Here is a 12,340-nt window from a genome sequence, read left to right on the forward strand (position 1 = left end):
GTTGAAGATATGGTAGAGGTTATTGTGAGTTTATTTCTTTTAAACACCCCCGTGTACTTAGTGAACTGGACTACTGTTATCTACATGCACCGGCTGGCTCACTACCGGACCTCTCTTTGTTGTGTCGTTTTCAATCACAAATTTCGTCGTAATTTGGTCTATAGTAGGAACACGAACTATGGCAGACACTACAGGAAAAGACGCCATTTCAAACGGGCACCAAAAGGTGAGTATAATTTTCTCATGATCGCTTGAAAATGTCACATTTTTTTGTTTACATGATGATGATGAAGCAGATTTCCAAACAGATCCATGGCCTTGCACACGTGGCGATTTCGATAGTTTCGATGTTGATCACTTCACGCCATTTTGTAATTTTTGCGTATCACGGTCCAAAATGGTCTAGAATATGTCAGATTCATCCTGGATTGAAAATAGAAGTAACGCCCCCTCTCTACTGTCCATGTAACGGTACTTTCTTCAGTACAACTTCTACTCAATCTCCAAGCAGATGTAAGCAACCGGCTCAGTCTCAGTGATTAACAAGTGTTTTTGTAACGTTAACATTTAGTCGCTATTTCTAGAAGGGCACCTTTTCACTCTTCGCTTTTTATTAAGCTATATTTAGGAAGGGTTCATCATGACTTGTTATGGTAAACTGTGAGTCTGTTACACTATGAAAAATTACAGTTAGCCTTAAACCATGTTGAATAGAAAAACAAAGACTTTGGCCTCTCAAATTTATGAATCTTCCCCTTTTTCTGTATCAGGAAATCCTCCGTTACACCTACACCCCTGAAGACCTGGTGCTGCAATCATCTCCATGGAAGAAGTTTAGCCGTAGTAAGGTAAAATATAATAAGGTAATGAGCTCATTTCACCATCTATTGGTGATGCGGTAAAGGGTATAAAAAGGAGTAAGGTAAGGTGATAAGGTATGGAATACTAACACCGTATCATTATTGTTATCATTATTATCAACATCATTATTACTGGTAACAGTAGAAGTACTACGAAGAAAATCTTACTCCAATATACCTTTAAACTTGTGGTCTACTTCTTGTTTGTAAAATTGACATGTACAGTAGTTGATATGATGGTCTCATAGTGCTGTTCACTTGACCTTGAATACAGTTTGATTTTGAGGTAGCCTCACTGACACTTTTGTACTTGTCATGTGATGTGTACAGTTTGATGCTGTAGTAGGCTCACTGTTGTACTTGTCATGTGATTTGTACAGTTTGATGGTGTAGTAGGCTCACTGTTGTACTTGTCATGTGATTTGTACAGTTTGATGGTGTAGTAGTCTCACTCACACTTTTGTACTTGTCATGTGATATGTGCAGTTTGATGAGGAGTTGTGCAGAAGGTGGGATGAAGCCATGGAGGCAGGAATGTTCCGGTATAAACTGGATGCTTTACAGACCAAGATTCTACCTGGAACTTTGAGATTCGTTGCACAGGTGATCAGAATTCTGTGTACTACTAGAACCTTTGAAGACATTCATGTTACTTGTATAGCCTGCACGCTAGTGATATGCTTGTAGAGTTACGTGGTAGTATGCTATTTAAGCACTGAAGTATGCTATTTTGAATAATCAGTACAAGTTGGTAACACACAGGCACATGCCAACATGATTAAGTTAATTCTCAACAATTTAGTATTTAGCACTTTGAGCAATGGTGGATGAAAAATGAGAATTGTGGCAAAACACTTTGATTGAACATGTATAATGTGGTTCACTTACAGCAAGTGCTTAGCAAAATTAAGAGAGATAATTATGAATCACGTGAACCAGGTCATAACCTTGTTGCCATCTCATGAACCACCTAGCCAAAAGGCTAAACTGTTGCATTTTGTTTAGGTGTGTAGGTATTTACGATGTATGTGATGACCTTTCTAATAATGGTTCTATTTGTTCAGTTGAATGTGAAGAGGGCCCAGGAAAGAAGAGCTCCACAAAACATCATAGGAATGAACCATCCCTTTGACCCAAAGAAGTTCAACTTCACCAAAATCAAACCTGGAGAGGTGAGTGCATCTTTTATTCATAAAAGTACTATGTATCATACATACTATGAATGATAGTGTTAATTGTATCTATTTATTTCTCATTATATAAACAGAAAATTTCTATCGATCTTTACATTTCTATGAGGAAAGACATGTCATGATAAGGATTATGCTACACTCTACAGCAAAGAGTTGGTAGAGACATCTTGAACATAGCAACTATTTTCTTGAGTTTCTCTCTCACTGTATCCATTTTCCTCTACCAAGTTGATAATAAAGTTAAGGATTCAGTTATCATGTAAGAGATAGACGCAACCTCTGAAAATTGTGTCACTGAAAATTCCCTCACAACTTTATGAAAAAACAACTCTGCTTCTCTTCTAGGTATTGTTTGAACTTTGTCCTGAAAGAGACTCATCACATCAGGAGAATGAAAGAGTTTCACAGAATGGAACAGCATCAGATGAAGCACCAACAAGCAAAAGGGTACTTAAATTCATCCTTCGCATGTTGGATTATTGGCATTGTTGACAAGATGTTCTGTAAAGAATACATATTCAAAAGTAATTGCATAGTAAGTTGACTTTGCAGTCTCACCTAGCCATAAATGATTTGCATTAGCTATATTTTCTGGAGAACATGAAAAAAAATCATGGATTGTGTCACAAAAAGAATAATCTTTATGACACTGCCTGGAGGGATATGTTGGATTTTAGTCTCAGTGAGACAAAACAACTTAAGATTCTGTTGATAACTCCAAATATTATCTTGTCTTTTAGGTCAAGAAGTCTTCCCACGTGGTTATAATAAATGTAAGCCCCCTTGCATATGGGAATATACTACTGGTGCCTTCTCTACAAGACTGTCAGCCTCAGGTAAGAGGGTTTCTAGGTGTATCCAATCACAGATCTACAAAGTTAAATGCATTAGTAAACGTTTTATGTACTAAATATATGTTACTCTAAGACTTGTTCATGTAACTTGATTCTTTTGTGCACAAGAAGGCAAGCACTTCTCCTTTTAGAGAAGTATTAAAGATAAGTTGATAATATTTTTACCCTGATATCAAGTTATAACTTTGTTACTCTGCATCACCACATTAGGTGTTAACAGAAGAGGCACTTCTGCTTGCAATAGAGATGACACTTCTCAGCCAGCACCAGTAAGTGAATTGTTGTTTATTTAGAATCATGACTTTGTCATTACAACATATGTTTTATCCGATAAAAGGGATTAAGAAGATCAAATGTTTATTGTTCAATAATGCCACCAGACTAATTTCCATATGTTCCTGATTTTTTTTCCGTATAGTACTGGAGCAGCTTGCCCTATCATAATTCAGCATATGCTGTGTCCTTTGTTTACATATCAACTTGTGTGTCAACCCATTTCTTCTGCAGGGGTTTCAGGATGGGGTTCAACAGTCTGTGTGCATACTCATCTGTCAATCATCTGCATTTCCATGGTTACTACCTGGAACATGAGCTGGGAACTGAGAGCTGTGTGAGTAACTGTGACATGTACCATTCACAGTGACTGAGTGATGTCTCTCCTGTGGTTATCCTTCCAACTTTCCCTTGAACGTCTATCAATCCTTGATGTTAATTCATGAACACATCAAAATGTTTACTAAAGAATTAAAGAAGGTTGTGTAACTTTGTTCAATTGATCCACCAACCTGATGAAACTATTTACGAATCCATGTACAAGTTTCTTGCTTGAAAGTGGTAGACTGCATTTCATTTATCACATTAGCACATTAGCATGGATTTTGTTTTTTCATCTTTTAGTGACACCAATGTCCAGAATTGATTTGTTTTCTTATAAATGTTAAACATCTTTTTGTAACACATGTATGTTTGCCCCCATGACAGGTGATAGTGCCCTTCCACTCTGGTATCCATGTCCTCAACAGTGACTACCCAGCACTGGGGTTTGCATTCCAACTGCAGGGAAAAGATGTTACAGGATTGGCAAGGTGTGACTTATGTTATCTTTCTTTGAAATCTACCACATTTAAGTAGCAATTGCCATACATTTATTTTTTTCTTGTATGTACATTATGTGGATATGATACCTTTTATTCCATTATAAAATATACATGTAATTAGTTTTTGACAGCAATGAAATTGTTGCTTGTATTCTATAGTTTTAGTATGAAAATCCTCTGTTTCAGTAAACTGGGTTTCATCTTGAATTCAACAACATGTTAGAATTAATTCTGTTTATTTATGTTTAACATTCGTTAACTTTGTCCTGCCTCCAGACAAGTGTACAAGGTTGCTAACTACCTCCAGAGCCATGAGATCGCACACAACGTGTTCATGACCAGGGGAACACAGTTTGGGGAGGACGCCAACAGTCCCAACAGAACCCTCAGGGTCTTCCTATGGCCCAGGAGGCCTGTAACAGGTCAGGGTCGTACACATTTATTCTGACTTCTTTATATGGGAAACATGTGAGACCGGTCTGCCTAAACACCACAAGCGACTCAGAAACACCACAAACGACCACAAACGGCTCTAATATGCAGTGAAACTATGGAAGCTGTTGGTTCATAGATTTATAGCATGGCACTACTCTATCATTGTCAACTTATAAAACTTGTATACTAAGTGTTTTTCAGCCTCAAATGCAAGCACGCATTCATTGACAGCGCTTCGATCTTGAAACCGGTGGACTAACTCGAAATAACTGGTGAATACGTAGGACTTGCTCCATTTTTTAAATTCATAAATGTATAAACAATGTCTCCAGAGCGCCACACAAGGTTTTTGACCCATATACACTGCATATTAGAGTCGTTTGTGGTCGTTTGTGGTGTTTCTGAGTCGTTTGTGGTGTTTAGGCACACCCATGTGAGACATCTTGTAGATGCTTACGTTTATTTTGTGCATTTAGCATCTTCTGCTGCAGTAGCCTTGTTGGTACAGTACTCACTTTGCATGTGGTAGGTCAGGTTTGATTGATCCTGATTGACTGATACGGAAGACTTTAAAAATGGTCCATACTGCTTCTCTACTTGGTGCTCAGCACTTAGTTGAAAGAGTGGGGAAGTTGAACACACCTTCCTACATTTTATCAGTGAACTAGCTTGTGTGGTCCAAGGGCTATGCAAGTGGAGATGGCTGCCACCCTATATACATGTATGTATGTTGTGGAGGGCCTTGAGACAACTATGGCTTGTAAAAGAGCTGTTTATAATTTCAAATAATTTTCCAAGATAATTCTTCTGCAAAAGTTGATTTTGTAATCAAGACAGTTAACACGTACTTGTGCTGTCTATTATGGGATGGTTGTCAAAGACAGAGAGAAGTTCAAAGACATGTACTGATGTTTGTATGAATATCTGTCTTATTTGTTAGGTGCAAAGGATGACTTTGTCTTCAACCCTGCACTGTGTGAACTTGCTGGACATCTTCCTATTAAAGGTATGCAGAATCATCATTTTCTCAATTTTTTTTCTATAGTAGAATAGTAACATAAAGATGCCCTTGATGTAAAGAAGTCTCTAATTGATATTTTGTGCAGTGAGTGTGTAGATCAGTGTATTAAGTGCTTCATGATGTCACCAGCAAAGGCATTGGTATGTAATATAGCATCAGTATGGCCATCATTTTTTTCAGCTGCCAATAAACTAATTGTAGTCATAACAATTATTTGACTCTATCTAATGTAAACTTTTAAAAAGATAGAATTATTAAAAACTTGCAGATGTCTTCATTATTTTCCTCACTAATATCTTTAACACTTGTTTGTGCAGTTGAAGACGGATTCAAGTCGCTCACAGAGGAAGAAGCTGTCAAAACACTCAAGACGCAGTCCTTGTCAAAAGAGGAGTTTGATGCCTTGAAAACAGAAATAGCAACAGTGCTGGGATAACAAGAATCATGTTGACATGTATTCCATCGATTTTACTACCTCCTGATCACTGTGAAAGGAACTCAATCTGGTAATACTTCAAACATTGTGAACTCTGGTTATTTCAATATGTACAAGTGATGTTACTTGTAATGGACCTAAAATAGGCTTGCTATGTGACAATCACAGTAATGTGTAAAAAGTGAAATTTTTGTTTGTAATGTTTCTTTTTAAAAAATCAGGTATCCAAAGTAATCCTTTTACTTGTATATATGATATTTACTCATATATTGATTAAGAAACAGAGAATATGAACTTACAGTTCATAATTATGTTTGATTTTTTTAATCAAGAAGAAAACATACTTCTTACATTGGTTACATTTTGTTGATCTAGAGCTTGTATAGGGTTATTGAATATCTAATGACTGTCCACTACACTCTAGCATATCATATCTAATTTGAGATATAATACACTTCCATAAGACAGAATGAAATTGTCCTAATTGTCCTCAGTAGCATTAACTATCTACATGGCTAAATAGTCACTGCGAATCTAAATAAAACAAGACTGTCACATGGGCAGTGAAAATGTATGCAGGAGACAAGCCTTCACAATTTCACATTCTTCACACAGAAATTGGGAAAGTACTAGTAGTTTATAGTACTTATACTTGAAGATTCCTTTTATTATCTATCGTCTTCGAGTGGTAATAAAATGAAGAACAACAACATCTTGAGCATTACCATTATTAAAAGCCAAGTCTGTTGTATTTACATGTATGATGTCATTTCAGTTTTTTGCCAGCTAACCAGCGTACCATAATAAATTTAGCTGACGCAAGCATCCATAGGGTGCTAGAGGTTAAAAACAAAAATAACTGAACTGTCAAAATCACATGAAAATAAACTTGTGTTATGAAAAACAAATACAATTTTCGACTGCACCACTTTTTAGAATGTTAACTGAACCTCTTTTTAGAATGTGGGCAAGACCCAGCCTGGGTACCATTCGGATAGTAGTTTGCTCCTATGTTCGCTTCTGCTATCCATCTGGAGACTTGCTCATTCAAACCATTTGGTGCTAACGGCAGCTGATGAGCAAATTTAGGAATGGGTTCTAGAGCACTCGTTCAATGACAACAAGCAGACGGAGGGCTTGTCTGGTGTTGGAACGCCTGTTCGAACGATCGCTTGAACCCATTCCATAATTTGCTCATGTGTAGGGACCAATCAGCACCTGCATCCAAAATTTGGATGATTCCAGACATTAACTTGGTCTGGGATCCCAGATGGAACAGTAGAGAAGCAATGTATATAGTGTATAACGATGAATGTCAGAGCTAGAAGCGACTGTATATACTGTAGTATATAATGAACGCCGGAGCGAACTACTTTCTGGATGGTACCCAGGCTAGGCAAGACCCCCTTGATAGGGCACAAACACAGTCTGTGCATGCAATAAGTTAATGTTAGCTGATGGAAGACTGCTGTATTGGTTCAGTCCCTCCCTCCAGTTGAAAGGTCTCTCACTACAGTTTGTTGGATGACACAGACACCTTCTTGAACTGCGGTATGAAGTCCAGGATGAACAGTCTGGAGAGAAATGAAAACAAGTTATAAACATGAATCTGGACACAGATTTGGATGACCTAAAACACTTTTCTTGTTGCAAATAAAAGGGGTGGGTGGGTTGGTCTGGTCTACTATTGGGCGTGGCGCGGCATTTATTACAAAATTAGCACGTTTGGGCGAGTGTTATGACAAACAGACATATGCTGGCCCTTTGGGTCGGCAATTTCCGGACTTACGTGGAGCCTCGGAGATGAAATTTTTTGTTTTGAGAACAGGCAAAAATTAATGCGTGGGTGGATGTCATCCATAAAATTAAGTCCGTGTGGCCTAACCCAGTAAACCGCCCTATGGCGTAACACACCAGGTTTGTACTAGTACTGAACAGGACAAGCTGCATATCCGGACAGATTTATTTGATCCTCTTACACCGGAAAGGACCCTTACAGTGGGGAACGTGCTCGAGGTGTGGCTCTCCTCAAACACGGGACCTCCATTTAACACCCTATCCAAGGGATGGCTATAACCGAACCTAGCCACCCATTTACACGACTTTCCCAAAGGCACATCAATGGATTCCAACCCAGAACCTCTGGGTTATGAATCCAACACCCTGCCGATTGCACCACACGACCCCACTACATTTCATATTCCAAACAGTAAGACGAGACCAGTGAACCTACTTTGCCCTGTGTGCCATCTCCTCACCAGTCCAGCGGGGGCTGTAAGGGTAGCTCTTCTGGACAGAGACGTAGGGCTCTCCGTTAGTCTTGGACAGGTGGTAGCAGGACTGGAAGGTGAAGACTGGCATATCCTGGGGAAACCTGGAGGGGAGCTCAACTGGGAGGGCACAACAATACAGCAATCAGAATACATGGAGTTACTTTACACTGGAATAAATCAGCTACAAATATAGCAAGCAAACTAGAGGAATGTAATGTGAGAACAGTATGACTGAAAAGTGAAAACTCCTATGTGTACTCATATCACAAGTAGGCCCCAAAAGACGTGAACGCCTGCCGCCATAGTGCCAATGTAACTAATCTGCTCATTGTCAAATTGGTTCCAAATCCGGTCCACTGATTTTTTTCAGCTTGTAATGTTAACTACATTTTGTTTGCATTTTGAGCCCTGACTAATCACAGTGCATTAGAATGATATGGGATATATAGACATGTACGTGTTACAAATGAGGAAAATACATACTGTGAAGTACAAAGAAGAATTCGTTCCATTCCAGCACCAGAGACAGCTTAGTGAAGGACTCCGCATCATACTCTAGTACTGACCTGTAAGGACACCGAATTTTCAGTCAAACCAACCTCCTTGTCATCAATGACTACCGGGTACTTGAAGTTCAATTCTTATACTTCAATGAAATTTTCTAATCAATAATAAGGACAAAAAGGAATAGTTCTGATAATGCCTTGTCGGCATTGCTGAGTATATATTGTTAAAGAGAAATTGCAATCACTGCCTGTAACATATCTGTATTGTATTGTTTACAATCTGAATAACGTAAAAGTCAAAGAGAAGTCATAAGAAAACCTCAAAAGTGAGCTGATTGAGAACAGTGGAATCAGAAGACTGTATAGTTTACCCTCCAAATCTGCTGATGAATGCAGCCACATACTCTCTCCTTCTCTGGTAGCCTTCTACAATATGGTCAATCTGAAACACCAATGGAAAGTCCTAATTCATAGCAGATCTACAACATTTCATTGCTTTATATGGCAACAAAAGGGACTGCAATATGAGTCTCCAGAGGGTCTAAAGACAGTGCTGTACCTGCTTTTGTAGGAAATCTTGCACCTGTGGGACATAGTCCATCAGACAACCTCCTGTAGGGAACCTGGGGATCCTCAAGGCAGTGTTGTCTCCTAGTGCACTGGAAAACAACAAACAACAAACTTATAAACATGACTCTGCTCAACACAACTCACAGCTTGGGCAAAAGTTGTCAACAGGAATGACTGGAAATGCAGCGAGAGAAGAAAGATCTTACTGTTCGACTTTTGGTGACAGAAAGAGCTGAGGTGTGACTCTGGAGCCTTCTGAGTTGTGAAATTTGGCGAGTAACACTGCAAGGTCTTCTCCTGGGTCATCCTGGGTCACACACAAAACAAAAACAAAAATGGAGTCAACATCATCATTTCACAACTGTTATGTAACAGACACATCACAATCATATCCAGATATCAATATGTATGTAAACCTATTCCATGCTATAGAGTGTGCAACACTTGATAATACACGCCCATACAACAGTTGACACTGCAGAAGACTAGTAAGTACATGTGCCAAATGGCTTACCTTGACCAAATACTGTGGAATGGGTGAAAGGTCAATTGGTAGTCTGATGAGGAAGTTAACTGGAGAGTCCAGTGTCTGGAAAATAAAGCAGTCTTGTAAATGCTTCTTCATGTACATGTACATTGTATATACAACAAGTTTTTAAACATATCTTTTCAATTCCATTATATTAAAGGTATGATCTATATGGCCTAAAGAACACCAGAACATCATCAACTTGCCCAGTACTGGAGAACGAAACAAAACAAAGCCAATCTGGGATTTCAAGTACATACTTGGCATAATCATATTGCACTCGTATTGCTAGGCAATGTGTGAAGGATTTACCACATTCTCCTTTTGATCATTGCCATCGTACAAAAGGGGCCTTTAACTACATGTAATTGAAATTTATGTATCTCAAAATCATTAAAAAGGATAGATTACATCAACCACAACCGCATATAATTGTGGGATAAAGATTAGATGTAAGAGCCATCTCACCCCAGGTAGCCTGTTCCCCATGTGCACCTCTACATCATCACATGCCTCCATCCCCTGTAGACTGGAGTACTCAAACTGTAGTCTGCTGTAACCTGCAAGGTGGCATTTTGTTTAGGGTTGTGACTTAGAATCTAAAGGTTTTGGTCCCAAGCAGGCCCCATGTTGTGCTTTTTTTGAAAGATACTCTACATACTAGTATCTTACTTGACTCAGGTGAATTTTCTCACAGATGGGATGTAAAGCTGGAGGTCATGCATTTGAGTAGATCCACATCTCAACACCACATAAAACAACCCACCACAATTATCAAAAAGAGTAAGGGCAAATCCCGATAAAAGCGGATCAAAATTCACAGTCCGATCTTACGCAGACTGTACTTACATACATGTTTAACACTAAAAACAAGCAAACAAACCTTCTATCAGCTGTTTCTGGTAGCACCGGTACTCCCTCATCAAGTCTTCTATAGCCAACACCAGGGACTCAGGGTTCTTAGGGTCCCAATGGGTCAGGTTCTGTAAGAAAGCGTAAACATCTCAGTATGGTGTATGTATTTGGTCACGTATGTATGCTAAAGACAAATTGAGATAGAAAGTAATCTCTTTTTAGAAATATAATTGCTGGCAAGGACTAAGAATACGTGTACATCTCTATAATGACATCAAATGTTGCCTTAGGTTCGACCATATACATACTACTACACTGATGAGCTGGTATTGTTGTGGTACCCTACTTTCAACTTTGTTAACAATAGAAATTGAAGACATGGGAATCCAGGGGTGTAGAATTTGTTTAAATGAAACTATAAAGCTCTAACCTCCAGTTTTTCAATGTCAGGATCAAAGTTGCCATTCTCTCCCAAGAAGATGAAGTCTGGAGGGTTGGACGGCTGGCAGCTGTCAAATATCACCTCCCCTGGGATGGCATGGAATCACATTACATGGGATACTCAGGTGTAATGCTATCAAGATTCAAGAGGTTTCATTATACAGTGTAAGTACTAGTAGGTAAGTATGTAAATACAGAAGAAGCTGACCAACAGTGATATCTTTACTAGTAAATCTGCAAGCAAGAGTCACTATCATAATTTCAGATAAGTGTAAGAAGTCAGAGAGGCGAGTAGAACAGAAATAAACAATATATACAAATATCCTGACCGACCCGGGAATCGAACCCGGGTCCTTAGGATCACAACACCAGCAGTCTAAATGACTGAGCCAAAAGCCTGACAGGCATTTGGCATGGTCATTTAGCTCTACTTCAACCCCCCACTGTTACATAAGATTGGTACAAATATGTTTGTCCCAGATCAAGGTATCTTTCACCTCCCTGCTCAGATGAAAGTAAACCAGGCTACAAAAGTGAAAGTGAAAGTGAAACAACACTGTCTTATCCCAAGTGTAAGAAAAACACAACTATGCCAAACATCCTTACACTTCAATGAGTCCCCAGCAAAGGGTATGTAGATCTTGAACCTATCTCCACACGGCTCCTTAGTCTGAGTCAGAGTAGGTCTCCTGAAAAGAAAAGAAAAAATTATGACTTTCAATTTATTTTTAACAGCTAACTTTTACAGCTTTAACTACTGTTTTCCCAAAAGTCAAATATCACTGAAGATCTTATCTTTGCCACATTTGTCACAGGCTTATTTTATGTCTCAACAACAACAACAAACCTCCTTGGTATAACAACAATATTCAAAACTGGAAGCAACTATTATATAAGAGCTCACCCAGATTTTACATCGCTGATACGAAGATTGCCCATACAGACGCCAACATTCCCCTTCCTCAGGACTGTCTCGGCGTACGGTCTGATGAGCGGATGGAGCTGCTTCAGCACGGACTGTCCGGACGACATTTCCTAGCCTTTCCTGCACTTTTTAGTAACCACAACCTAAATATTTTGTCTCACAGCCGCCATTTTGTTCCTTGGATGGATACAGTATCACGTCGAGGGGTGATATTTTGTCGATCTATATCTACCCTGAAACTAATAATCTAAAACATAAAAGCATAACAATGAATTAGAATCTTTATTATAATCACAATACATTACTTTCTGTGCAAAATGGAACATTTTATCCTGTACACATTAA

At 38.8% G+C, this 12,340-nt stretch overlaps 2 protein-coding genes across 3 annotated transcripts; one reads left to right on the forward strand and one right to left on the reverse strand.

Annotated features, from left to right (window-relative positions):
• The first annotated feature begins 56 nt into the window (after positions 1 to 56).
• Positions 57 to 6,606, forward strand: LOC118427772 (GDP-D-glucose phosphorylase 1-like). 2 transcript variants are annotated; one of them, XM_035837702.1, is made up of 12 exons: positions 57 to 226; positions 771 to 863; positions 1,347 to 1,463; positions 1,925 to 2,032; positions 2,399 to 2,500; positions 2,794 to 2,889; positions 3,118 to 3,176; positions 3,415 to 3,517; positions 3,889 to 3,992; positions 4,281 to 4,426; positions 5,380 to 5,445; positions 5,778 to 6,606. In XM_035837702.1, the coding sequence occupies exons 1-12, from the start codon at positions 179 to 181 to the stop codon at positions 5,894 to 5,896; spliced, it is 1,161 nt and encodes a 386-aa protein (XP_035693595.1). In that variant the 5' UTR covers positions 57 to 178; the 3' UTR covers positions 5,897 to 6,606. The 2 variants fall into 2 exon arrangements, with proteins under 2 accessions (XP_035693595.1, XP_035693602.1); XM_035837709.1 differs by having other exon boundaries at positions 58 to 226; positions 771 to 848.
• Positions 6,540 to 12,194, reverse strand: LOC118427787 (BRISC and BRCA1-A complex member 2). Its single transcript, XM_035837721.1, has 12 exons — positions 11,975 to 12,194; positions 11,677 to 11,759; positions 11,060 to 11,157; positions 10,658 to 10,757; positions 10,243 to 10,334; positions 9,760 to 9,834; positions 9,452 to 9,552; positions 9,235 to 9,334; positions 9,047 to 9,117; positions 8,653 to 8,735; positions 8,130 to 8,286; positions 6,540 to 7,470 (listed from the first exon to the last, which is right to left on the reverse strand). Exons 1-12 carry the CDS (start codon positions 12,100 to 12,102, stop codon positions 7,407 to 7,409), a joined length of 1,152 nt encoding a protein of 383 aa, XP_035693614.1. The 5' UTR covers positions 12,103 to 12,194; the 3' UTR covers positions 6,540 to 7,406.
• Between the last annotated feature and the right edge of the window lie 146 nt (positions 12,195 to 12,340).

Source organism: Branchiostoma floridae, chromosome 1, assembly GCF_000003815.2.
Source record: "Branchiostoma floridae strain S238N-H82 chromosome 1, Bfl_VNyyK, whole genome shotgun sequence".
NCBI lineage: Eukaryota > Metazoa > Chordata > Leptocardii > Amphioxiformes > Branchiostomatidae > Branchiostoma > Branchiostoma floridae.